The following is a 24,377-nucleotide window of genomic DNA, read 5'->3' on the forward strand; positions in this document are numbered from 1 at the left end:
CCTAAATCTTTACCGACCAGCGTCAAAGTTAATCTAACGAGGTGCACATGGCAAAGATAGAGGTACTAGACACGTGTTTAAAACGTGCGATTAAAATATAATACTTGTAAAGTCTTATAATTTTTTTCCTATAAAAGTGTAATACGCTACTGCGCTTGCGAGCCGTTCCAAGGCCAAAAAGAGGGTTATTTAAAAAGCGCCTACTTCTATTCTACCAGTGGATCAAGCTCCATGATTATACTGAGATTTCAAATATTTTATCGGCGTGACACGCTTACAAATTGCGAGGAAACCGATCTTCGGCGTCTCATTCTTAAATAGCTTCGGATTCAAACATGAGTGAATTCCAGAAACCAGAACAGTTTTGGAACATTTTGCATCTGATTTCACGTATTTTCCAAATCATTTGGCGCCAGATTCTCGTTGTTTTCATCGGAAGCAGAAGAGGTGCATTACCGGCCATCAGGGATCATGTGTTGCTGGAATCAGCCACCAGTCTGGCTCAGAAAATACGGACTAAGCAGGTGAGCTAAATTGTCTATCCAGTTAAGCCCAATGAAACTGATTGGTAACTTTAAATTATCGGCTTTTTAATAAATATTTATACGTGAATAACGTAATAAATCATTTTAATTTTAATTAATAAAAAGTGATGTGTTAAAATAAGAGTCATTTTAGTTTTTAAATATTTACGAACTTGAAGAATGAAGAAAATGTTTATTCTGACTATGCTAAAGATGGCGCTACACAACATTTCCGCGCGTTTCAATTAACACGTGACACCGAGCTAACGTCGCACGTAGCTACTAAATAGAAGTGAGAAGGCAACCCTAATGTTGCGTAACGCCATCTTCAAATTGTCATTAGTTGGATAAAAATACAAAAACGATTTAATAACCGCGTTAATGACAAAGTCACCTTAAGGGTTACATTATTTTCGAAGGTTACATAAAATCTTCAAGAATTCTTTAATGACATACTAATTTTAGTTTTTAAGTTTTTTGTTAAATTTATCAATTTCATTTTAATTTGGCTTAGCATGTATTAAAGGGTGCCAAATCTTCCAAAACGCCTCTGACTTCTGTCGTATTTAAATATTTATCGTTCAAAAATATGAATCACTTACTCTTAAAATAAACTAGTAGTACGTATACATAGATAATGGATCTCATGTGTCTAGACAAATCCTAGTAAACACGCACTTTATCAGAATTATTTTCTGCGATAGAAGATTACTTTTTTAAATTGCACATTAAGCTAGCTAAATTAAGTTTGTCGAATTGTAAAAGTTATAGGCTGATGAATTTTATATATTATATTCCGTTAAATAATTCTTAGCTATAAGCTCAAAATGGTTTTAATTACGGAAGAGGCCGAGAGCTCAAATTTCGTAATCATTTTATCTTTTAAAATAAGCATTTCCATCCTTAATATTCGACAAAGTAGGTGACCTAAGTTTATCCTGAGCTAGGATGAAACAAACTTCTCAAAAGACTCTCCCTTCCACCACTTAACAAAGAGTAGCAATTTGAAAAGTCTTCTACCCTTAATTACGTAAGCAACACATATCTTAGAAATATTAGGTTAAATTAAAAATGCTTTTAATTTATTTATATGCAGAACACTAATCATTATTATTAGTAAGAAAGACATGTATTAAATTGTTAGCATACTTTAAATTACTGTGAAATTTTAGTGAATTTTAAATTTGACACACCTAGAAAGCTGAAAATTTGGAAGAAAGTGTCTTAAGAGTGCCTCTTAAACATAACCAAGAATTAATTTATTTATGCTTCACTACCAAATTTCCGTTATTTCAAAAAACTAAATTTTATTAAAAGATTATTTTAATTCCAAAAAAAAGAATTACGCAGTGCTGTTAAAAAATGATTAAACTTTCAGAATTTTTATCTACATATTTTTAGTCTAATCGAAGATTGAAATCATCTGTTCAAAACCCACAAAAACATTCAGCTAGGCTAATATCCAAGGCACCCCCTTAGGCCGTAGTCATCTAGCGACTTTCACTTAAATCAAGTTAGACGGTCCTAGAATTAATTCCCCCCGGCACGATAGAGGGAATGAAAGTCGTAAATCGAAGACGTGAGTTTAAAGGCAGCAAATGAGAGACTAGTCTGATTGGATTACTTTTAGGCGGAAGGAGCATTCTCTTCGAGCGTGATTAGCCCAGGACAGATACGGTTTGACCCGGAACATTTTCCCATAAAGATGAAAATTGGTACATAGGTAGTTTTGGACCCCAAAAAATATATACTAAAAGTCCCCACCTCTCGAACGTGAGCTTCCAACGCCATCTTGGAAAATGGCCGCCAAGCACGCCGGACGTCATAAATTAAATGAAAGTGTCCAAAAATGTTAAAAATTGGTACATTATACATTTAAGGCTTTCTGAATAGTATTGTAATTTTTATTTGGTGTACAACCGTTATTTTGGCCGCCATTTTGGAAAATGGCAGCCAAAAAGGTTTTCCACGTAACTTTCCACTATATGTTTCAATATGTTTGTTGGTATATAGTTTTATTACGGCCTTTGGAACATGGTTACAAAATCTTATGTATCTGCGACTGTTATTTCGTCCGCAATCTTAGAAAATGGCGGACTGCAATGCCGAATTTCGCATTCAAAATTGAATGATATAGTCTGATTGTTTTCAAATTTGGTAAATTTTTTGATTATGACGCTGAGAACACTATTACAAAATCTTAAAGGTATCTGACGGTTACTTCGTTCGCCATCTTGGAAAATGGCCGTCTGGAAAATATTCACCTTGTCGATAGCATTCTTACAACTATTTCGAATTACTTTAGGGTTAGATTGTTAGCTTTTAAAATCTGGAAAATGAAAACCGGTGATACACATATAACACATTTATTTGTAGAAACATTTTATTGGGAAATGCCCAAAACTGTTTAATTAACTATATAATAAGCACATGATGTTTTCTTTGGCGATGTATCGTTTTTCATCATTTATATTCGAACTGTCGATGGGCTTTCCTTTCTCTCTTCAGGCCACGTGTTTTAATTTAATAGAGAACGGTCTATATCCCCGGGTCCTGGCAGTATATGGCCCATGAGGTACTGATTGGGGCCCCTAGGTGAAGGAGGGGGAGAAAGTCAATAACATTTTGAAAACCTTAGTGGAGCCCGGGGTCTAAAACATTTGCCCCGGGCCCAAAAAAAAATAGCACGGCTCTGGCGGTAGTTTAAAGAGGTTCATGGGGCTCCTTATAGGAGTACACTGATATTTATAGAGGTACACGGTACACGACGTTAAAGGGGTCAGCTAGGTTACTGATATGAGTACGAGTTCTAAAGCAGTCTAAAAGGTTTCTTAGAGGAGTCTATAGGAGTACTTCGAAATTTTAGAGTAAAGGCGTTATACAATCTAATAAACCGGTTCTAAACGATCAAATGTGTTTCTTATAGTGGTACACGGTTATTTTTGGAGGTACAAAATCTTTAATATATCAGTGATTAAATTTAAACCAGAAAAAAAATCATATTTATTCAATCCTGCCATTTTGATCCTTCAAATCGTTGCAGTGGCGCACGCGGGTGGGGGCAGAAGGCCCGGGCCCCCTCCAAGAACAAAAAGAAAACTCGGTTTTTTTCTAATTATTACAACTAAATTAGTCGAAAGAGTTTTGATCTTCACGGGCCCCCTCCAGAAAACAATCCTGGGTGCGCCACTGGATCGTTGTTAGGAAACTGCGCGATATTGTGTAGCAATTTTGGTGCAATCCTTTACCTCGGTGTACGATAAGTATCGTCGTTTTATACATGAGAAAATATATGGAGATACAAAATCTTAAATATATCAGTGATTAAATTGATGGCTTTACAAATTATACGATCAATGCAACTATGTGGGACGCGGTCGAAGGTCGGGCTCCCCAGCTACTTCCTAATATTTACAAATCGCAAATTATAATCTCGTCGTCTTCTTCAATCAAATATTTCCAAGGGTTACTTCAGATCATACCACACATTGCAGAGCAAACGAGACCAGATCTTTTGCAATCGCAGTTTTTAGGGCAAGTCGTTCTACAGTTACACGAAATGAGTGTGAATATGTGTGTTCGTGTTTTACAGGCAAACGCTCATTCGTAAAGGGGTAATTTAAAAGTAATTTAAGCTCACAAAAATTGATATTAATCGTTAGAGATATATTTGAAACCATAGCATTTGTTTCCATTCTGTAACCGTAAAGAAGTAACTCCCAACTCTTTCCTTACTCTCTATGAACTACTGAAATCAGAAAACGGTTACTTGCTCCAGAATGGTTAGTAAGCAAAGTATTATTCATGTAACGACTAATAGATTTTAAATTTTAATATCTACATATATAAACCGGTGTGTTTTAATTTCGAAATGTCTTGCTAGAGAGATGGGCAACGACATTTATTATTATTTGGACAAAGAAAGATGGATGTTTCTTGGTACGAGCTGCAGCAACTGATAAATATTTCATTGAATATTTTAAGAATATATAAATAGTTTTGGGCATTTCCTAATTAAATGTGTTATATTATTATTATTAAATGTGTTATTTTATTTATATATACATATACATTTGTATCAACGGTTTTCATTTTCCAGATTTTAAAAGCTAATAATCTAACCCTAAAGTGATTCGAACTAGTTATAAGAATGCTATCGACAAGGTGAATATTTTCCAGACGGCCATTTTCCAAGATGGCGAACGAAGTAACCGTCAGATACCTTTAAGATTTTGTAATAGTGTTCTCAGCGTCATAATCAAAAAATTTACCAAATTTGAAAACAATCGGACTATATCATTCAATTTTGAATGCGAAATTCGGCATTGCAGTCCGCCATTTTCTAAAATGGCGGACGAAATAACAGTCGCAGATACATAAGATTTTGTAACCATGTTCCAAAGGCCGTAATAAAACTATTTACCAATTTTCAAACATATTGAAACATATAGTGGAAAGTTACGTGGAAAACCTTTTTGGCTGCCATTTTCCAAGATGGCGGCCAAAATAACGGTTGTACACCAAATAAAAATTACAATACTATTCAGAAAGCCTTAAATGTATAATGTACCAATTTTTAACATTTTTGGACACTTTCATTTAATTTATGACGTCCGGCGTGCTCGGCGGCCATTTTCCAAGATGGCGTCGGAAGCCCACTTTCTAGAGGTGGGGACTTTTAGTATATTTTTTTTGGGGTCCAAAACTACCTATGTACCAATTTTCATCTTTATGGGAAAATGTTCTGGGTCAAGCCCTTTTTTAGTCTATCTGTCCTGGGCTAATAGGGATTGGAATCCACGCTAACAAACACCTCAATACAGGGTGTCTTCATTTGTTCGGCCCAGGCATTTTTCTCAAAAACTATACCTTCTAAAAATTTGAAATTTTCAGTATGTACTCTCTCGGTGGAGATCATTGTTATTTGTGAATTTCAGAAAAATCGGGAAATTTTTCACGGTTTTATAATTTGTAGTTTTTGAACGCTAGGTGGTAGATGAAAAGTTTCAAAAAGAGTTATTTGTAGAGCATACTCGAAAACCTTTAATGGAGTTGGTATGGTCAAAATCGTACGTTTTGTCAATGAAATAATAGGTCATGAAAAATAACAAGTTGGTACTACCCAAATGTATTTACGCCTCTTGTCATTGTAATGATTGTCTGTGAAAAATGAACATGTTTTGAGCCAAATCATTGTTTTACTTTTACAAATTAAGTGTTAGAAAAAGTGCAATTTTATAAGGAATTACAGTAGGACCCCGCACACGTTTTCTAGGGACAAACAGTTGGTGTTTTTTATTAAACAAGAAAAAGTAGATTTTAGGTTCTAAAAATGTCTAATTTATGCCAACTGATTTTCCGAAACCTTTTTTGTTTGCACTTCTGCTTCGTTTAAAATGTGGGTCCGTTTTAGTATTTTAAATGCCACCGCTTTGTTTGAAAAATATTATCTCTACCTTATCCGGTAAAAAAGTATGAATCGTTATACTCGTGTAAAAGTAACACAAAGATTTGGCTCAATATATGTTCATTTTTCTCAGACAATCATTACAATAACATGAGGCGTAAAAACATTTGGGTAGTGCCAACTTGTTATTTTTCATGAAATATTATTTCAGTGACAAAATGTACGATTTTGACCATACTCCATTAATGGTTTTCGAGTATGCTCTACAACTTACTCATTGAAACTTTTCGTCTACCACCTAGCGTTCAAAAACTACAAATTCTAAAACCGTGACAAATTTCATCGTGTTTCTGAAATTAATAAATAACAACGATCTCCACCCTGAGAGTACATACTAATAATTTCACATTTCTAGAAGGTATGGTTTTTGAGAAAAATGCCTGGGCCGATCAAATGAAAACACCCTAGCTGTATAGTAATTATCCCTTAACATAAATAATTACCTTCTTGATATAAACCACTCCATTTCCCTAGGCTATATTAAGTTTGAAAAATATATTGGAAATTAGCCCAGCCTACCTAAACCCATAAACCTGTTGTTAAAAAAATATTTTCTCTCAGGTGTCGTCCGTTGATGTCGTATTAACCTATATTCGGAGGATAGAATCAGTGGATCCGTTGCTGAACGCCGTCGTGGAAGACAGGTTTGAGGATGCTCTGGAAGAAGCCAAGGCTGCTGACGAGTACATCCGGACTTCTGGAAAAACCGCGGAGCAGTTGGCTCATGAGAAACCTTTCTTGGGAGTGCCGTTCACCAGCAAAAATGCCATCGGAGTTAAAAGTGAGCTTCCCTACGTTACCTTCCCTTTCAGAAAGAGTGAGATTTATTTTAGATCATTCGATGGTCATCCCAAAGAGTATGCCAAAGCAGAAACAAATGAATTATTTCTAACAGAGAAGTACCTTTACCTTTCGTAAAAATGAATGAATCTTTATTTCCGGAGAATCCAAGCTCGTTTATTTAGTTGTAATACGTAAACCGTCCAAATCCACCATCATTTGGTTTTGTGCCTAATTGTTATCGAAAGATAAATTCTTCAATTAAATTTTTTTGCGAAAGTACACTATAGCAAATAAAACTTCAGATTGAACCATCTGCAGTTATTTTTCGAAATAAGGAGCTCTTTAAAACACAAATTGTCTAATAGAGAATATACCATGTGAATGTGTGATTGACCGAAAGTTTTTTGTTAAGCTAATGATTTCCAAAACTTCCACATTTCATTCAGCTTGGGTGAAAACCTCTTTCCTAAATTGATGTTACGCATACCAGCGCCTATATTAAAAGTTTTAATAACTAAAAATTACTATAAATTAACATGGCGCTTAACTTATGTGCTTAAATAATTCAGGCTACTCATGAAAGTAAAATGTTTGATCTTCATAAGGAACTAATAAATATTCCATCGACATGAACGAAATTGCATTCATTGGTTTCTTAGATTTTACTAATTTCGCGCTATTTTCAGGATTAAAACACTGATCAGAAGCCACCATTGCATTGGCAGAGTAACCTGTACATTCTGTTAAATAAGTCTTCGGCCGTTGGGATTTTGGCACTTATTTCCGATTATCTGCTATGAATGATAGCAAATTGAAACCAATTTTATTTTTTATATTTTACTAATATCTTTCATACCTCTCTCTTGATTCACGTGTAGCATTTCCATATCCGCCGGAAACGCGAAATATCGTTTTTGACAACTTTTTTAATAATGATGTTACGCGCCTGAAATTTGCATTTTTGGATTCTAAAGGGTTGATTCATATTTAGAAAGTGCCATTGTTTTCCGGCTACGTCGAACGGCTGCTAAGATATGGCCTATTGAAAATTCGGGTCTCATTCGGAAAATTCTAAAATGCTTAATTAATCAATATTATTAATCCGGCATATAACCACACCGTTCCAACAACTCGTTAAATCAATATATATGCTTATTGATGAAACGACGAAAGTTGTTTTTTCCTCAACAATAAGATATTATTTCTCGGTCGCCTCGAGCATTTTAGAATTTTCGGAATGAGACCCGAATTTTCAATAGGCCATATCTTAGCAGCCGTTCGACGTAGCCGGAAAACAATGGCACTTTCTAAATATGAATCGACCCTTTAGAATCCAAAAATGCAGGTTTCAGGGGCGTAACATCATTATTAAAAAAGTTGTCAAAAACGATATTTCGCGTTTCCGGCGGATATGGAAATGCTACACGTGAATCAAGACATAGGTATGAAAGATTTTAGTAAAATATTAAAAATAAAATTGGTTTCAACTTGCTATCATTCATAGTTTTTCAGATAATCGCAAATAAGTGCCAAAATCCCAACGGCCGAAGACTTATTTAACAGAGTGTACTTGCTCCCATTTGGCCCCACTTTGTAGCCGGTTACATTTCCTCATTTGGCCCATCTCTACAGCAGATACTTGGTGCTCTGCAACTAATATCGGCTCCCATTTGGCCCCACGCTGAAGCTGGTAATTACTCCCTGTTTGACGCACCTCTACAATTGGTACTTGTTGCCAGTTAAAATCCGGTCTGCAATTGGTACCTATTCCCATTTGGCCCTGCGCTGTAGCCGATAATGAAGACACTACGGTACTTGCGAAGGCTCTATCTTTCTCTATCTCTCTCTATCTGCGTAATAACCTGATTACATTCTTGATATCGTGATATAAACACATTTGACCCTCTTTATAAAACCCGTGAATGGTGGAAGCTATTCAGAACAAATTATGTTACTGTGGAACATTTCATTTCTAATTATCCCTTTATCACAATTTACATTTATCAAATAAGTCAAACATTTTTTGGATAATTAAAAGAGCTGGTGTTGGATTCTGGAGTGGCAAGGAGGAAAGGATCCAAAGCCAAAGAAGACAGCGCTGTCGTTGCTTTGATGAGAAATGCGGGAGCCATTCCTCTTTGCGTTACAAACGTTCCGGAATATTGCATGTGGTTCGACGCCAGCAACACCGTCTACGGAAGAACGAACAACCCGTATGATCTCACCAGGATATCCGGAGGGAGTAGTGGTAAGCGATTAAAGAAATGAACAATAAGCTAGATCTAGTAAAATTGACAAGAAATCCTTCATCAAATGTAAATAGTCATCATTTGAAAAAGACCAACGGGTCATTTCGTATGAAATCGAGCTTTCAGTAATAATGATCGGCAAAAGTTTTGTAATTTTTTTATTTAAAAAGTTCCAAAAGAGGTTATTGAGTTTTTATTATTGCCATTTCCGTCTATATAACTACATAAATCGTTGTACAAGATCAAAGATTTTAAGTAATCAGACGTGCTATAAACGATGGCGTTATCTTTCAATTGTTTGCTATGAAATTTTAAAGTTGGAAAAGAGTTTTTTGGGAATAGCCATTCAAAGAACCGTAACGTCGTTCCATCATCTTCTCTTCAGCTTCCGAAAGTAGGAAAGAAGCCAGAAACGGAAAGCGGTATGATGTAGGCCTGTAGGGGAAGTGAGTCTTCCTAAGACAGGGGAAAGGGACTTTTCATTTGCTGACTTTGGAATCGACCTATTAAGAAAACCTCTTTTGATTCCAAATGAAGGTGGTGAAGGTGCGCTTGTGGGGTCAGCCGCCTCTCCGATTGGAATAGCGAACGACATCTATGGCAGCATAAGGATGCCTTCCTATTATTGCGGAGTCTTTGGACACAAACCAACTCGAAGTAAGTTCAAGAATGTATTTATTATACTTAGGGAAAGATACTATTTTGAGAATATTTGAAGCGTCGATCCAAATCCCTCTCATGCCCGAAGAGTAAGCTCCTATAAATTCAAATCAGCCCGGTATTTAACGTCTTCCGAAGCCGTTAAAGCACACGCCGACGATCCCTGTCTGTGGTAAATTCAACCATATTGCCCACGGATCGTCTAAACATATTCATTACCCCTTAGTATAACTAAATACGCTATTTATAAATTTGAAAGCGTAACTCAAATCTACCCTTGGAGAGGTATAAATTCGAATATTTCTAGTTTATTACCAATTCTGAATTTCCCCGTGAGTCAATCTCCTTCTGTTAACTTAATTTTAAAAAGAGGAAGATTAGTAAAATTAATAAATTAAAATTACATGGATCTACTTTTTGTATTAACGTTAACTCTTAATTCCACGTTATACCAATCTTTAAGGCTAAAAAATATATTCACTTTTCTTAACAGAGGTCATTTCTAACCTGGGCCAGTACCCATCGAGTTACCAAAATGAATACGACGAATACAATGTTACCGGGCCAATTTGCAAGAGCGCCGAGGACCTTTTGCCAGTCATGAAGGTCATGTCCAACAATAACCCAGATTTGAACCTCGACAAAAAAGTACGTCCAACTACTAAATCACTAGAACTCGTCGAAAAAAGAAATTATTCTTGAAATTACACAAAAGAAATCGAACATTTTCGAAACATTTACGGAGTTCTTTTTTGCTATTTTTACATGTCCCCTGTAGCACAAAGAGTCGATAAAGGGTCGGGCTTTGGTCGAAAAGTCGCTTTCCAATTGTCGACGCTAAAATCTTAGGCCAAGCGCTCACTGCTCTTCGTAACGTCTACGAACTACCTTCCACAAGCCTTTGCTTCGTAACGGAGACAATGCCTTGAGGAAGGCAGGACGGATACGAAACGGAGAGCCAGTGGGCGCCTAGCCTTAAACGTTTTTGAGATAATTCCTCGTAAGTACGTTTTTGATCCCTTTTAAAGTTGGTACGGTGACCCTACATTTTGTACCGCTTGCCGACTCGAAAAAGACCTTCAAATGTTTATTTTTAAATTAAATGGTAGCGAAATTCAGATAGTAAATAAGCACCAAACGAAAAGGTGTGAAGTTTTTGATTTATCAAAAAAATAAAAGATATCATTGTCTCTATCAATAATTTTTTTCATGTAATCGTAGGAAAATATACTTGCATGTATATGATTCGTGAACTAGAAATAAACAGCCCTCTGTTGAAAGTTCACTGTTAAGTTTTATTGGTAATTCAATAATTCATGTATTATATAATATTTAATCATTATTATAGTCAGTTTTGAGTCGGAAATACGTAGTTTTATTTCGTAGTTGGTTAACCATCACAATTTATAGTCGGTATAGAGTCACGTTTTGAAATTTGGTCGACTGTGGCCCAAAGTCGTTTTATAGTCGGAAACAGGTACATTTTAAATCGGCAGGGAGTCGACCTTAACTCCTCTAGGACATTTCGGCTGTAAAGATGAAGGATAATTTTCGTTTGTGGATAAAAATGAATAAAGTTATTATTTCTTATCCAAACGCCGAGCTCTAAGTCCAAAGGATTTATTGTTTGGTCTCTTATAACTCTTTATCTTTGAAAATTACGCCTATTATCGATTTCTAAGGCTATATTTAACAATACAAGCCGAGCTATAGCAAGCGCCATTGCTTTTTTCCCTAAGAAAGACGGTTTGGGTAGTGGTAGCTTTTTGGCAACACGGGAGAAGGGGGGGGAGGTAGTTAAAAAGAATTACTAGCTCGATGATTGGTTGAAACCTCTGTCGAAAGCGATCTCGTAAGCTTCGGACACGACGCGATCGACTTCGAGAAGTCCATCGAATTCGAGTAGCATTTTTCGACAAATATTTGATAGAATAGCGTTTTTCGACATCTCGTGAGAGCGATTCGAGATCGAGAGAGATCTCGATCGAGAAGTGCTTACAGAAAAGGGTTCCTTATTGATAGGTGGCGCGAAATACCATGTTGACCGCGAAAATTTGAATACCATGTAATATGCTGCATTATTTAAAAAACTTCTAGTGTAAAATTGTTATAGATTGATTGAAAGACCTAATTGATAGGTGGCGCGAAATATCATCTTGCCCGCGAAAATTTAAATACCATGTAATATTTTTAGTCTTGCGAAATACCATCCTGACCGCGAAAATTTAACACCGAAAATAACAAATAAGTGTGACACTTATCAGAGTAATACGCGATGCTTACAACGTATGACCTGAAGTAACAAATAAGTGTGACACTTATCGGAGGCCATTCTAATATGACCGAAAGTAACAAATGAGTGTGACACTTATTGGAGTAATAGGCGATGCTTACAACGTATGACCTGAAGTAACAAATAAGTGTGACCCTTATTGGAGTAATACGCGATGCTTACAACGTATGACCTGAAGTAACAAATAAGTGTGACACTTATTGGAGTAATACGCGATGCTTACAACGTATGACCTGAAGTAACAAATATTTTTACAGATTCCTTAATCACCTTGTTTTTTAAAATTAGTGTAACCAAAATAATGATCTTTTTAGGTATATTTGCCAAATTATGTTAAGCCACATTTCTAATGATAAAAGAAACTTTAGTGATCTTTTTAGGTATATTTGCCTAATATAGATTAAATTAAATATACAAAATCTTTACATATATTTAGGTTAAATTAAATAGAAAAATATATACATATACATAGGTTAAATTAAATAGAAAAATATATACATATACATAGGTTAAAATAAATCGAAAAATATATACATAGGTAATATATTAAACAGTTGGTTCGTGTTCGGTTTCCTCAGCGGTTGGTTACTTAGCGTTTGGCTCGTCAGCGGTTGGCTTGCCAACGACTAACTCGTTATCGCCATCCAACTTATTTTTTTGGGGGAAGAAACGAGGTCCTCCGCCACAAAAGTATACAAATAGTCACCCTCGTCTCTTTAAGCTTGTCTTAGATTTTTATAACGCACATCATACCTTTGGCCGATTGGAAATTCGTTAGTTCAAATTTAAGCTCTGAAGTATTCTTTGTGTTATGAGTATAATTGTGATTCTATACAATATGACCTATTCGATAGTTTCAATTCTTAATTTTATCTTGTAAAGTATCATTCACACAATATAAGTTTCGTAGGTTCTCTTCTTTAGGCTTAACTAATTTAAAACTTCGATTTGTCAGTCATTTCGGAACCTCTTTCAACGCGATCTTGAAGGATTTATACTCGATACAAGAGCAGGCCTTAGGCTTCACCATTCCCCTCCCCTCTTCTCTCCTTTAAAGACATAATCAAATGGTTAAATGACCTACTCTCAATCGAAATATAGATGCAAATTAAGTACAAAAATTATATTTACATTATTTTATTGATTAAAACCAACTTTTAATTTAATAAAATCATCGTGTATAACTTGCCAAAAGTATACGAAATTTTTATTCGCGGCTGGGCGTGGGGATTCCACAGCGTGGGCTTCTGGCGTTCAGAAGGTTGCGGGCTTTAATTTTAAAAACACTCTATAGTAAAAACTTTTGTACTAAAGAGTGTTGTTAAATAAAATTTTAAAGAAACCAATTTAACACAGTTAAACTTGATATCATAGGTCGGGGGGGCTCTGGGCTTCAAAAATCGCCAATGCCCTAGGTTAGGCTGGGGCTCGCGAGCGCAGTCGCTCTCTGTTGGATATTAGAATGCCGATCTCTGCTTGATATATAACGGTTTAATTGAGAGCCGTGCAATGAAATAATATCATCGCCTTCTTGGCGAACTTGTTCGTAACCTATTCGGGATCACTAGACATACTATTTCAGGTTGCTAGTTAACACATTTACAGTACCAAACCAAAGCAGTCAACTTCAAGCCATACCGAATCAATTAAATTCGTCATTTGACTTAATAAAAATTATTTTTCCATTAAGACCGCTGATTATTTTTGAAAAAGGAAGAAACCGCGCGAAAGCCCTCGGTTAGGCCTAACAACATTTTGAATTTTTAAAATGGGCCTACAGCGTCTCCATTGCTTTTTTGTCAACGGCGAAATATGGCGTATTTAACTAAAAGAAGCAGTTTTACCAAAAGTAAATGTCTCAAAAAGTGGGTCAACTCTACGTTTGCGCGCTTTAAAATATTTACTGAGAGCTAGTTTCGCAATAAACTACATAGTCTACTAGGTGGAATACATGAAGCAACGATATATTTAGTCTATGGTCTAGCGCAATTTTCTTTCTTCGATTTACTTGCCCATAGACATACGACGTTAAAAGCCTCACTTGGCGGCGATGAAGTGCAAAAATTTCTAATTTTGTAGACGTGTTTTTAACAACCTCTCCAACGCCCTCTTTTTACTTCGTGTTAAGCTCTCATAAAACATTATACCGTATTGACACACTTTGTTTATAAGGAGATGGGGTACTTCGAAGAAATACATAATTAACTTCTGCTAAAACTGAAGTAAGGGTTCTTCTTAACATTTCTTCCTCTCAACGGTTTTCGCCTTTGAAAATACCAAAAACGACTTCAATTAAAGTCTATTATGAATAATAATTTATATCATGCTGAAACTTATAACTGTTCTCTTTGTTGCAGGTGAATGTGAAAGATATTCAAGTTTACTACACTGACAAATACCCATCGGGATTCAATATTTCACCGTTGGATTGTGAACTCGAAGAATCCTTAAATAAGGCGAATATTTTTATTACAAACTAAAAAATTATAATTATTAAAATATTTAAGTTCAAGGTATTAAGATAATTAAGTGATTTATAGAGAGCATTCGTGCGCTTCTAATTTAAATAAGAAAAATCCTATCCATAATATAGAAATATAAGTAGGAATTAACAAATGTATACCCTTGGAATATCTATGGATACGGTCTTCCTTAAACATTCCAAGTGTATAATTATATAATTTCCCGATAGAATATTCGGGAGATATAATTTTGGTCATCAGTCCCGTATTTTAAGTACGTTTAAATGTCATTCGGATCAAGTATAAGCAACCTAATACCCATACCTAATACAATGTTTTTAACCGCCACAATCTTCATTTTTATTGAATTAAACAATTTCGATGAATTAAAAAATACAGCACTTCCTAGAATGATCAGCAATTGAGTTCACGGAATGGAAAGCTATGCCAGGCGTTTAAAGAGGCCTTATCAATATTTCTTACCAAAACGTCACAACTAAACAAAATTTTTATAAACATTCTTTTCTTAAGATTTAATAGTAACTTGATATTAAGGAAATACTTAATTTGGTTTCCGTGTCATTTCTAGTGGATTAGAGACAGCTTTGTCCTGGATTTCTCTTAAAATACACAACTGAGAGGCCCTTACTTTAGCGCGGTAGGTCGGGAAAGTTAGTACTGACGTAGCTAGACCGAGGGGTAAGGCAGTCTCATATAATCTGTACACCGAGTTCGTGCATTTAGCACTGTTAAAGGTACATATTTTCAAGAGTTCACGAGTTCCATTTAGCACTGTCAAAGGTACGGCAGTGTACACTGAGTTCGCAGAGTGTCTTACCCCTCGGGTTAGACTCAATTTAAGGAAAATACAAATATTAATATTTCTGTCAACCAAAACGGTTCCAATATTGGCCGCTTCCTCTTGTGGCCAGCGCTGGTTAGTAGTTTGTTGATGAGGTAATCCCTAAAAAAGTTCAGAACACTTTAGAGGTTATAATCCCTTTAAAGGGGGAATATTCTTCATCGTCTGCCTACACGCGCAGCGATGGGTTTTAACTAGCTTCTTATAAACTAGGTGCCAGAAATGTAATATTTTTGGTCATCCACCATAAAGCAATGGCTCCTTTAAACACCCTGCAGCCCATTGACAATGTGGGGCCCGTTTTGCACCCCCTCGATATCAAACCACAAATTTACAAAGTTTCGGTCCCCCCACCACACTTTCTATGGGGATAATGGGCCCTCAAAATTGGGCCCAATGGGATAAAAATACATGTACGTCTTTGACAGTAACAAAGTGGGCCTCGTTTTGTCGTTTTACCATTTGTGCGGTTTGGTGGTCTGGACATTGAAATGAAGCGCTTTGGTCAGTTTTTAGGGTTTCTAAATTTTAAACGGTTTTACAATTTTACGCGTATTTCGATAATTGGTAAGTTTTTTGAGTTGATTACTGTTACGAAGTTTTCGGAGGCTTATGAATGTTAGTTTTGAGGATGTCCATCGATTTCCTTGTTTTTGATATAAGTTCCTCTGCAACCAGTACGAAGATAATAATTTGCCAAGTTGAATATCAATTTCGGATTCACTTAAAACCTAATAAAGTGCCAAATACCGTTTTAGGACAAAAGTTATTTTCCAATACAATTGTTATTCCTTTCAGCTTCGCAATTGCGTCTTGCTCGTCGTAAATACCGATATAGTTCAGTGACTGCCTCGAGGGTGGTTGGTTTTCTTTTAACATGATTTAATCTTTCAGGTGGTGTCCTTTCTGGAAGGCGTTACTGGAAAGAAAGCGAAAAAGATTCGTCCTTCGGAACTGTCGTCTGGCATCATAGCAATGAAATTTGCCAAGTATGTCTTCGCCAACGCCCCCAGCATGATTGAAGAAGTCACTGGGAGCGGTGCGGAGTCATTCAACATTTTCTGGGAATTTCTGAGATGGATCTTGCGGACATCGCCACATACGCTCAATGCTTTGGTCTACATGACGTACATGAAGTACTACCTCTCCCAGCCAAAGTCCACTCTGACCAAAGCCCACGACAAAGCGGACAGATTGGACAAGGAACTTCACGAAATATTGGGAGACAACGGAGTTTTCATCTATCCGAATTTACCAGAACAACCATACTACCACCAAGAACAGTTCCTGAAGTTGAACAACGTGACCTACACCGTTCCTTTCAGCATTCTCGGCTATCCAGTGAGCCAATGTCCGACTGGTTTAAGCAAACACGGTCTGCCCTTGGGTGTTCAGGTGGTCGGGTATCGTCACAGCGATAGTGTAACTATGTCCATCGCGAGGGAAATCGAAAAGGGATTCGGAGGATGGAAATGCCCATCTAAGGTCTTTTAATAACGCTAACGAGACTTAAAATTAGTTTTAGCCTCAATTTTTTATGTAGAGATGAAACACAATCCAAACAAAATATTTAACAAATCGACATACATTTGTAAAAATGTAGTAGAGACGAATGCGGTAGAGTAAAAACTAGAGATCCAAAATCTTGGTTTGGACATGCAAACTCCTGTCACAATATTTAATCAAATTGTGTTGGCGCCATATTCCGAAAATAATAAACCGTTTTTCATTACGTACCGTTTCAACGCCACAGTATGATTATTACTATTTTAATTACGTAATTAGAACTGAAACGAGTTTGGCTTCCAAGGATTCGTATTCAATTTTACCATTGTTTTATCCGTCAAGTGATATACTAAAAATAATTGTTACCTAAGACTAAAGGTAATAAAATATAGGGGTCATCTATAGCCTTTGATAGTCGTATTAGGTAGATCTGTTTCTTTCAGTGTGAGATGCAGATTTCCATTAGATCTGTAGTTTATACTCTACCTCATTGAGATTAACCATAAATGGAAGAAAATTATGTCTCAAGGTTATCGTCATGGTATATCATCATTTATATTACACAATGGTAACTGTTACGCTTATAAGAGGACTAATATACTTAACATAAAAAAATAACTACTATTTTTTATGTAGTTTTGTTCTAGTTTTATTTAGCTTGATCGTTTAAGTGTTTAATTAGCTTCATAGGTTCTATGAGTTCCGATAAAAATTAATTTTGTAGGAAAAGTAAACTATATTTACAAATGGCAACTTCCAAGGTAATAATTGTATCATCCTTTCAAAATTGGAATGAAAGTTCTTGCTATAATAATGGGTATTAAAATTGGATATTAATAAACATCTGTTTATAATAATTGGTTCGTTGATGTATTTATATTATAAAGTTATGTTATGATTGATAAAAAAAGCATGAATTTCTTATTTTATTATTAAACATTAAGTCTTTTACAATTTATTATAAAATATCTACATATCTATAATTTAAATTATTTTCAAAGCGAAAAAGTAAATTTTTCAAAGGTTAAACTTTTTTTTATTAGTACACTCTAAAAACTAAGGGTTTAAATTTAAACCATTAATGTGTATAAACTTTTTGTCCAAAATCCAATCCATCGAAGGATTTCATAAAAACCATTCTAAATTTAATTGGTTTAGTTCTAAACCATTTATATTTCCAGAGAATTTAACATTTATTTATTTGGTTTAATTTTAAACCATTACTGTAGCAATATAAAACGATTTATTTGATATTAGAGTTTAATAAAGCTTGTATATAAACCATTTTAAATATATTTATATACTGCAAATACCACAAATGTTTAAAGTTATACTCTTACTAATATGGCGAGATACCTTTACTACGCTTCCAATAGCAGCTTAATGGTTTGAATTTGAACTCTTACTATACTGCCGGGAGACCTTTACTGCGCTTCCAATAGCGGCTTAATGGTTTGAATTTGAACTCTTACTATACTGCCGGGAGACCTTTACTGCGCTTCCAATAGCGGCTTAATGGTTTGAATTTGAACTCTTACTATACTGCCGGGAGACCTTTACTGCGCTTCCAATAGCGGCTTAATGGTTTGAAGTTAAACTCTTACTATACTGCCGGGAGACCTTTACTGCGCTTCCAATAGCGGCTTAATGGTTTGAATTTGAACTCTTACTATACTGCCGGGAGACCTTTACTGCGCTTCCAATAGCGGCTTAATGGTTTGAATTTGAACTCTTACTATACTGCCGGGAGACCTTTACTGCGCTTCCAATAGCGGCTTAATGGTTTGAAGTTAAACTCTTACTATACTGCCGGGAGACCTTTACTGCGCTTCCAATAGCGGCTTAATGGTTTGAATTTGAACTCTTACTATACTGCCGGGAGACCTTTACTGCGCTTCCAATAGCGGCTTAATGGTTTGAATTTGAACTCTTACTATACTGCCGGGAGACCTTTACTGCGCTTCCAATAGCGGCTTAATGGTTTGAATTTGAACTCTTACTATACTGCCGGGAGACCTTTACTGCGCTTCCAATAGCGGCTTAATGGTTTGAATTTGAACTCTTACTATACTGCCGGGAGACCTTTACTGCGCTTCCAATAGCGGCTTAATGGTTTGAATTTGAACTCTTACTATACTGCCGGGAGACCTATACTGCGCTTCCAATAGCGGCTTAATGGTTTGAAGTTAAACTCTTACTATACTGCCGGGAGACCTTTACTGCGCTTCTAGTGGCATCTTAATGGTTGGTGTTTAAACTCTTACTATACTGGCGGGAGACCTTTACTGCGCTTCCAATAGCGGCTTAATGGTTTGAATTTGAACTCTTACTATACTGCCGGGAGACCTTTACTGCGCTTCCAATAGCGGCTTAATGGTTTGAAGTTAAACTCTTACTATACTGCCGGGAGACCTTTACTGCGCTTCCAATAGCGGCTTAATGGTTTGAATTTGAACTCTTACTATACTGCCGGGAGACCTTTACTGCGCTTCCAATAGCGGCTTAATGGTTTGAATTTGAACTCTTACTATACTGCCGGGAGACCTTTACTGCGCTTCCAATAGCGGCTTAATGGTTTGAAGTTAAACTCTTACTATACTGCCGGGAGACCTTTACTGCGCTTCCAATAGCGGCTTAATGGTTTGAATTTGAACTCTTACTATACTGCCGGGAGACCTTTACTGCGCTTCCAATAGCGGCTTAATGGTTTGAAGTTAAACTCTTACTATACTGCCGGGAGACCTTTACTGCGCTTCCAATAGCGGCTTAATGGTTTGAATTTGAACTCTTACTATACTGCCGGGAGACCTTTACTGCGCTTCCAATAGCGGCTTAATGGTTTGAAGTTAAACTCTTACTATACTGCCGGGAGACCTTTACTGCGCTTCCAATAGCGGCTTAATGGTTTGAATTTGAACTCTTACTATACTGCCGGGAGACCTTTACTGCGCTTCCAATAGCGGCTTAATGGTTTGAATTTGAACTCTTACTATACTGCCGGGAGACCTTTACTGCGCTTCCAATAGCGGCTTAATGGTTTGAATTTGAACTCTTACTATACTGCCGGGAGACCTTTACTGCGCTTCCAATAGCGGCTTAATGGTTTGAATTTGAACTCTTACTATACTGCCGGGAGACCTTTACTGCGCTTCCAATAGCGGCTTAATGGTTTGAAGTTAAACTCTTACTATACTGCCGGGAGACCTTTACTGCGCTTCCAATAGCGGCTTAATGGTTTGAATTTGAACTCTTACTATACTGCCGGGAGACCTTTACTGCGCTTCCAATAGCGGCTTAATGGTTTGAATTTGAACTCTTACTATACTGCCGGGAGACCTTTACTGCGCTTCCAATAGCGGCTTAATGGTTTGAATTTGAACTCTTACTATACTGCCGGGAGACCTTTACTGCGCTTCCAATAGCGGCTTAATGGTTTGAATTTGAACTCTTACTATACTGCCGGGAGACCTTTACTGCGCTTCCAATAGCGGCTTAATGGTTTGAATTTGAACTCTTACTATACTGCCGGGAGACCTTTACTGCGCTTCCAATAGCGGCTTAATGGTTTGAAGTTAAACTCTTACTATACTGCCGGGAGACCTTTACTGCGCTTCCAATAGCGGCTTAATGGTTTGAATTTGAACTCTTACTATACTGCCGGGAGACCTTTACTGCGCTTCCAATAGCGGCTTAATGGTTTGAATTTGAACTCTTACTATACTGCCGGGAGACCTTTACTGCGCTTCCAATAGCGGCTTAATGGTTTGAATTTGAACTCTTACTATACTGCCGGGAGACCTTTACTGCGCTTCCAATAGCGGCTTAATGGTTTGAATTTGAACTCTTACTATACTGCCGGGAGACCTTTACTGCGCTTCCAATAGCGGCTTAATGGTTTGAATTTGAACTCTTACTATACTGCCGGGAGACCTTTACTGCGCTTCCAATAGCGGCTTAATGGTTTGAATTTGAACTCTTACTATACTGCCGGGAGACCTTTACTGCGCTTCCAATAGCGGCTTAATGGTTTGAATTTGAACTCTTACTATACTGCCGGGAGACCTTTACTGCGCTTCCAATAGCGGCTTAATGGTTTGAAGTTAAACTCTTACTATACTGCCGGGAGACCTTTACTGCGCTTCTAGTGGCATCTTAATGGTTGGTGTTTAAACTCTTACTATATTGGCGGGAGACCTTTACTGCGCTTCTAGTGGCATCTTAATGGTTGGTGTTTAAACTCTTACTATACTGCCGGGAGACCTTTACTGCGCTTCTAGTGGCATCTTAATGGTTGGTGTTTAAACTCTTACTATACTGCCGGGAGACCTTTACTGCGCTTCTAGTGGTATCTTAATGGTTGGTGTTTAAACTTTTACTAAACTGGCGGGAGACCTTTACTGCGCTTTTGAAAACACAGTAATGGTTGTTCTGTTAGCATTATTTACCAGTAAACATAAAGTAGATTGTACCCTAATTATTATTTAAATTTATATGCCCAATTTAAAATACCGACCCAAATTGAGACAATTACCCAAAATTTGATATTTACCCAAATTTAACTACCTTTGTTTAAAAAAAAATTAATAATTTCATAAGGGGGACCCTTAGAATCTTAGATTTTGCCATGTTAATTTACATATAGAAATATAATATTTTAGTTGTCAAAAACGTTTTCAGTTGCCATGGTAATACTAAATCCCATCGCATTTTTTCCCTTTGGGGTTTTTTTAGTTACATGAAGGTCTACTTAATCCCTGAATTTAAACAAAATCCGTGAGTTACACCTCGGGTAGTCTCCTTGCTAGTGTAAGGTAGGTGATGCTAATATAAATAACTTTAATCTTTATTATAATTAAATTTAATCCATTTAAATACAGAAACCTAAATTTAATAATTAACAAAAGAGGTAGGCTTACGTTAACCTAACGGCACCACTAGAGGTGTCAACGAGCCGAGCAAACTCGCGAGGGCTCGCAACTCGACACGCTCGAAGTGTATCGAACCGAGTCGAGCTAAGAATAAATGAGTCGAGTGTCGAAGCGAGCAAAAACGTATCGAGCCGAGTTCTAGAGCTCGCTCGTTAATCAGCAGAAAACGAACCGTGTCACGAACCGAGCCTATGTCATATCGAGCGAACAACGAGTCGAGCTAGTTTCTTGGCGAGTGAGCACGGAGTCGAGCTACTTTCGTGGCGAACGAGCAACGAGTCGAGCTAGTTTCTTGGCGAACGCATCAAACTACGAGCTAAAAAGTTGAGCCCTGAAACGAATCAAGTGCCCTCGCTTGAAAAAACCATTGGCTCGCTATTTAATAGCTCGAAAGCTTACTTTCTAAGGTTAAAGGAACGCATATCGTAACACCTTTCTAAAAATGGATATTAGGTTTATATTATTCTGTATTATATATGAGGCATTCAAGGACGTTCTTTGGGGGTGGGAGCAACCAGGTGGTTGCTCAGCGATAATCATGGATGGTGATGAATATATAAAACGTTTTGTACATTATAGCTGGCCATTATTTTAAACCCAGACAATAAACCGTTTAAACAAATGTGGTTTCCTGGAGCACTAAATTAAATGTATTCATTTCATTAGTGTAGCTTGACTAAGCTAGGGTCGGACTGGGTACGTAAAGACTCAGGTGAAAGTTGCTGTAGTCAGCAGTAGGGTTTCAAACTGGGTGGGCAAATCTGCTTCTTGAGACCAGGGCAAAAGGGCGATCGCTAATTCGGCCTATAGGTCAGTGTGGTCTTGAATTTAGCGGCCTTAATTGACGTCTCTGTACATAACAAAGACCTTTAACGGTCTTATATCCTAACACGATTTACACAGTAATAGTTGATTGTGAAAATTATATTTAGGCTTGGACAGTTCCTTTTTATTTTACTTATTGAAAACATTTTCTATGCATTTTTTTGTGGATTTCTAAATTGCCTCATTGACTTGAACGTTACGCGTTAACTGTGCTTTTACTCGGTCTGCATTTGCACTGATTTAAAGTTCTTAATGTTTGTTGTTATTCATCAGTTCACTTTGAAATCACCCTTAAGGCTCATTCTAACTATCCAACTTTAGTCAGCTGACCAAATTAGGCAGACCAGTCAGCCTGACTTATTTTGCATTCACACTAACCAACTGACACGTTCACATTACCCGCCTTGTTCGTCCGACAAAAATCTTTCAAGTTGTCAGCTGACTAAAGTTGGATAGTGTGGATGGGCCTTTAAACTGTCTAGTTCTACGATAAGTTTTACACTTATTTTTTGGTGCTAGAATAAAAATTGTAAATAGCATTCTCGAGTGGTGACAAAGGTTTCAATTAAAATAGCTGCATTTATTATTGTTCGGGTAATTAATTTTAAAACATAAATTGACGGATTTTAAGTGGTTATTTATTTTCATAAACTCGCTCGGTACAACTATGTATTTTACACAAGTCGAACAGAGCAATTTAAATCGGAAACCATTTTGAGCGAATATACAACTGTGTTGCCCTATATACACAGCTTTGTATTAGTTTTAGTAATATTGGTAGTTTTTCGAGAAAAGCCAGAAATCCTACACAGTACTGATGAGCCACAAAAGGGCGAAACCGGTCTACGTTTGGATTCTCCGGCTGAAATTTTGACTTTTAGACATTTTGAGCGAGTTATGCGGCGAGCGAGTCTTAAACGAGTCGAGCGCGACTAAAATAGGGTTCGGCGAGCTAAAACGCCACCCGAGTCGAACTCTCGCTCATTGACACCTCTAGCCGCCACCCGCGAACCTTCAACGAATGTAGAAATCAAAATGCCACGGACATTTGAGTATAAATAATCCAAGCAGTGTTTTAAGTGTATCTTACATATTATAGTTAAATTTCAAAAACATAATTAAGTATTCTGTACATTCAGGGGCGTAGCGGAGGTGGTTGAATTGGGGGGGGGCAAGGCATGGTTTTGCCAACTATAACTTCGATGGTTAGGGGAAACTCAAGGGGGAGGATGCTGACGAAACATTTCAAGAAGGGGGGGACGAAGCTTCGGTAAATAAAATTTGAAAAGGGGGATGCTGATGGAGGTCTTCTTCGTTTCGCCAACTCGACCTCGATTATACATTAACTATAAGCAATATTTGAATTAACATTTTCATAAGTTATGAAGAATGTTTTAATCACCCTGTACACTTAGAACACATTTACGTACGAAAAAAAGCCTCACCAAGGAAAAACGTTATATTATATTACTTTTGATAATACAGTATCCATACACTTAAATTTGTTACGCTTGTGGCATAACTATACAGTTTTCGTTTACTTATCTGTGTCAAAACCATACAGTTTTCGTTAACTTATCTGTGTCATAACCATATAGTTTTCGTTTACTTATCTGTATCATAACCATACAGTTTTCGTTTACTTATCTGTGTCTAAACCATATAGTTTTCATTTACTTATCTGTGTCATAACCATATAGTTTTCGTTTACTTATCTTTGTCATAACCATACAGTTATCGTATACTTATTGTTGTTATGTTACTTTTGGTAATACGATACCATATGCACAGCCTTCAAACCAACCATCACCTACTTAG

At 36.7% G+C, this 24,377-nt stretch overlaps 1 protein-coding gene across 1 annotated transcript; it reads left to right on the plus strand.

The window, feature by feature from the left end:
- The first annotated feature begins 232 nt into the window (after positions 1-232).
- LOC149946002 (fatty-acid amide hydrolase 2-like) lies at positions 233-17,394 on the plus strand. Its single transcript, XM_090172053.1, has 7 exons — positions 233-524; positions 6,553-6,772; positions 8,813-9,022; positions 9,561-9,680; positions 10,177-10,331; positions 14,334-14,432; positions 16,195-17,394. The coding sequence occupies exons 1-7, from the start codon at positions 336-338 to the stop codon at positions 16,792-16,794; spliced, it is 1,593 nt and encodes a 530-aa protein (XP_090028179.1). The 5' UTR covers positions 233-335; the 3' UTR covers positions 16,795-17,394.
- The last annotated feature ends 6,983 nt before the right edge of the window (positions 17,395-24,377 follow it).

The sequence above is a fragment of the Leiobunum rupestre genome, chromosome 4 (assembly GCF_980474605.1).
Source record: "Leiobunum rupestre chromosome 4, qqLeiRupe1.1.hap1, whole genome shotgun sequence".
Lineage (NCBI taxonomy): Eukaryota > Metazoa > Arthropoda > Arachnida > Opiliones > Sclerosomatidae > Leiobunum > Leiobunum rupestre.

What these genes read in the sequence shown, in the direction of transcription:
- LOC149946002 (XM_090172053.1), top strand. Translation starts at nt 336, where the DNA reads ATGAGTGAATTCCAGAAACCAGAACAGTTTTGGAACATTTTGCATCTG. An exon ending in TGGACACAAACCAACTCGAA is followed by an intron (nt 9,681 to 10,176) that starts GTAAGTTCAAGA and finishes TTTTCTTAACAG; the next exon opens with AGGTCATTTCTAACCTGGGC. An exon ending in TCGAAGAATCCTTAAATAAG is followed by an intron (nt 14,433 to 16,194) that starts GCGAATATTTTT and finishes TTAATCTTTCAG; the next exon opens with GTGGTGTCCTTTCTGGAAGG.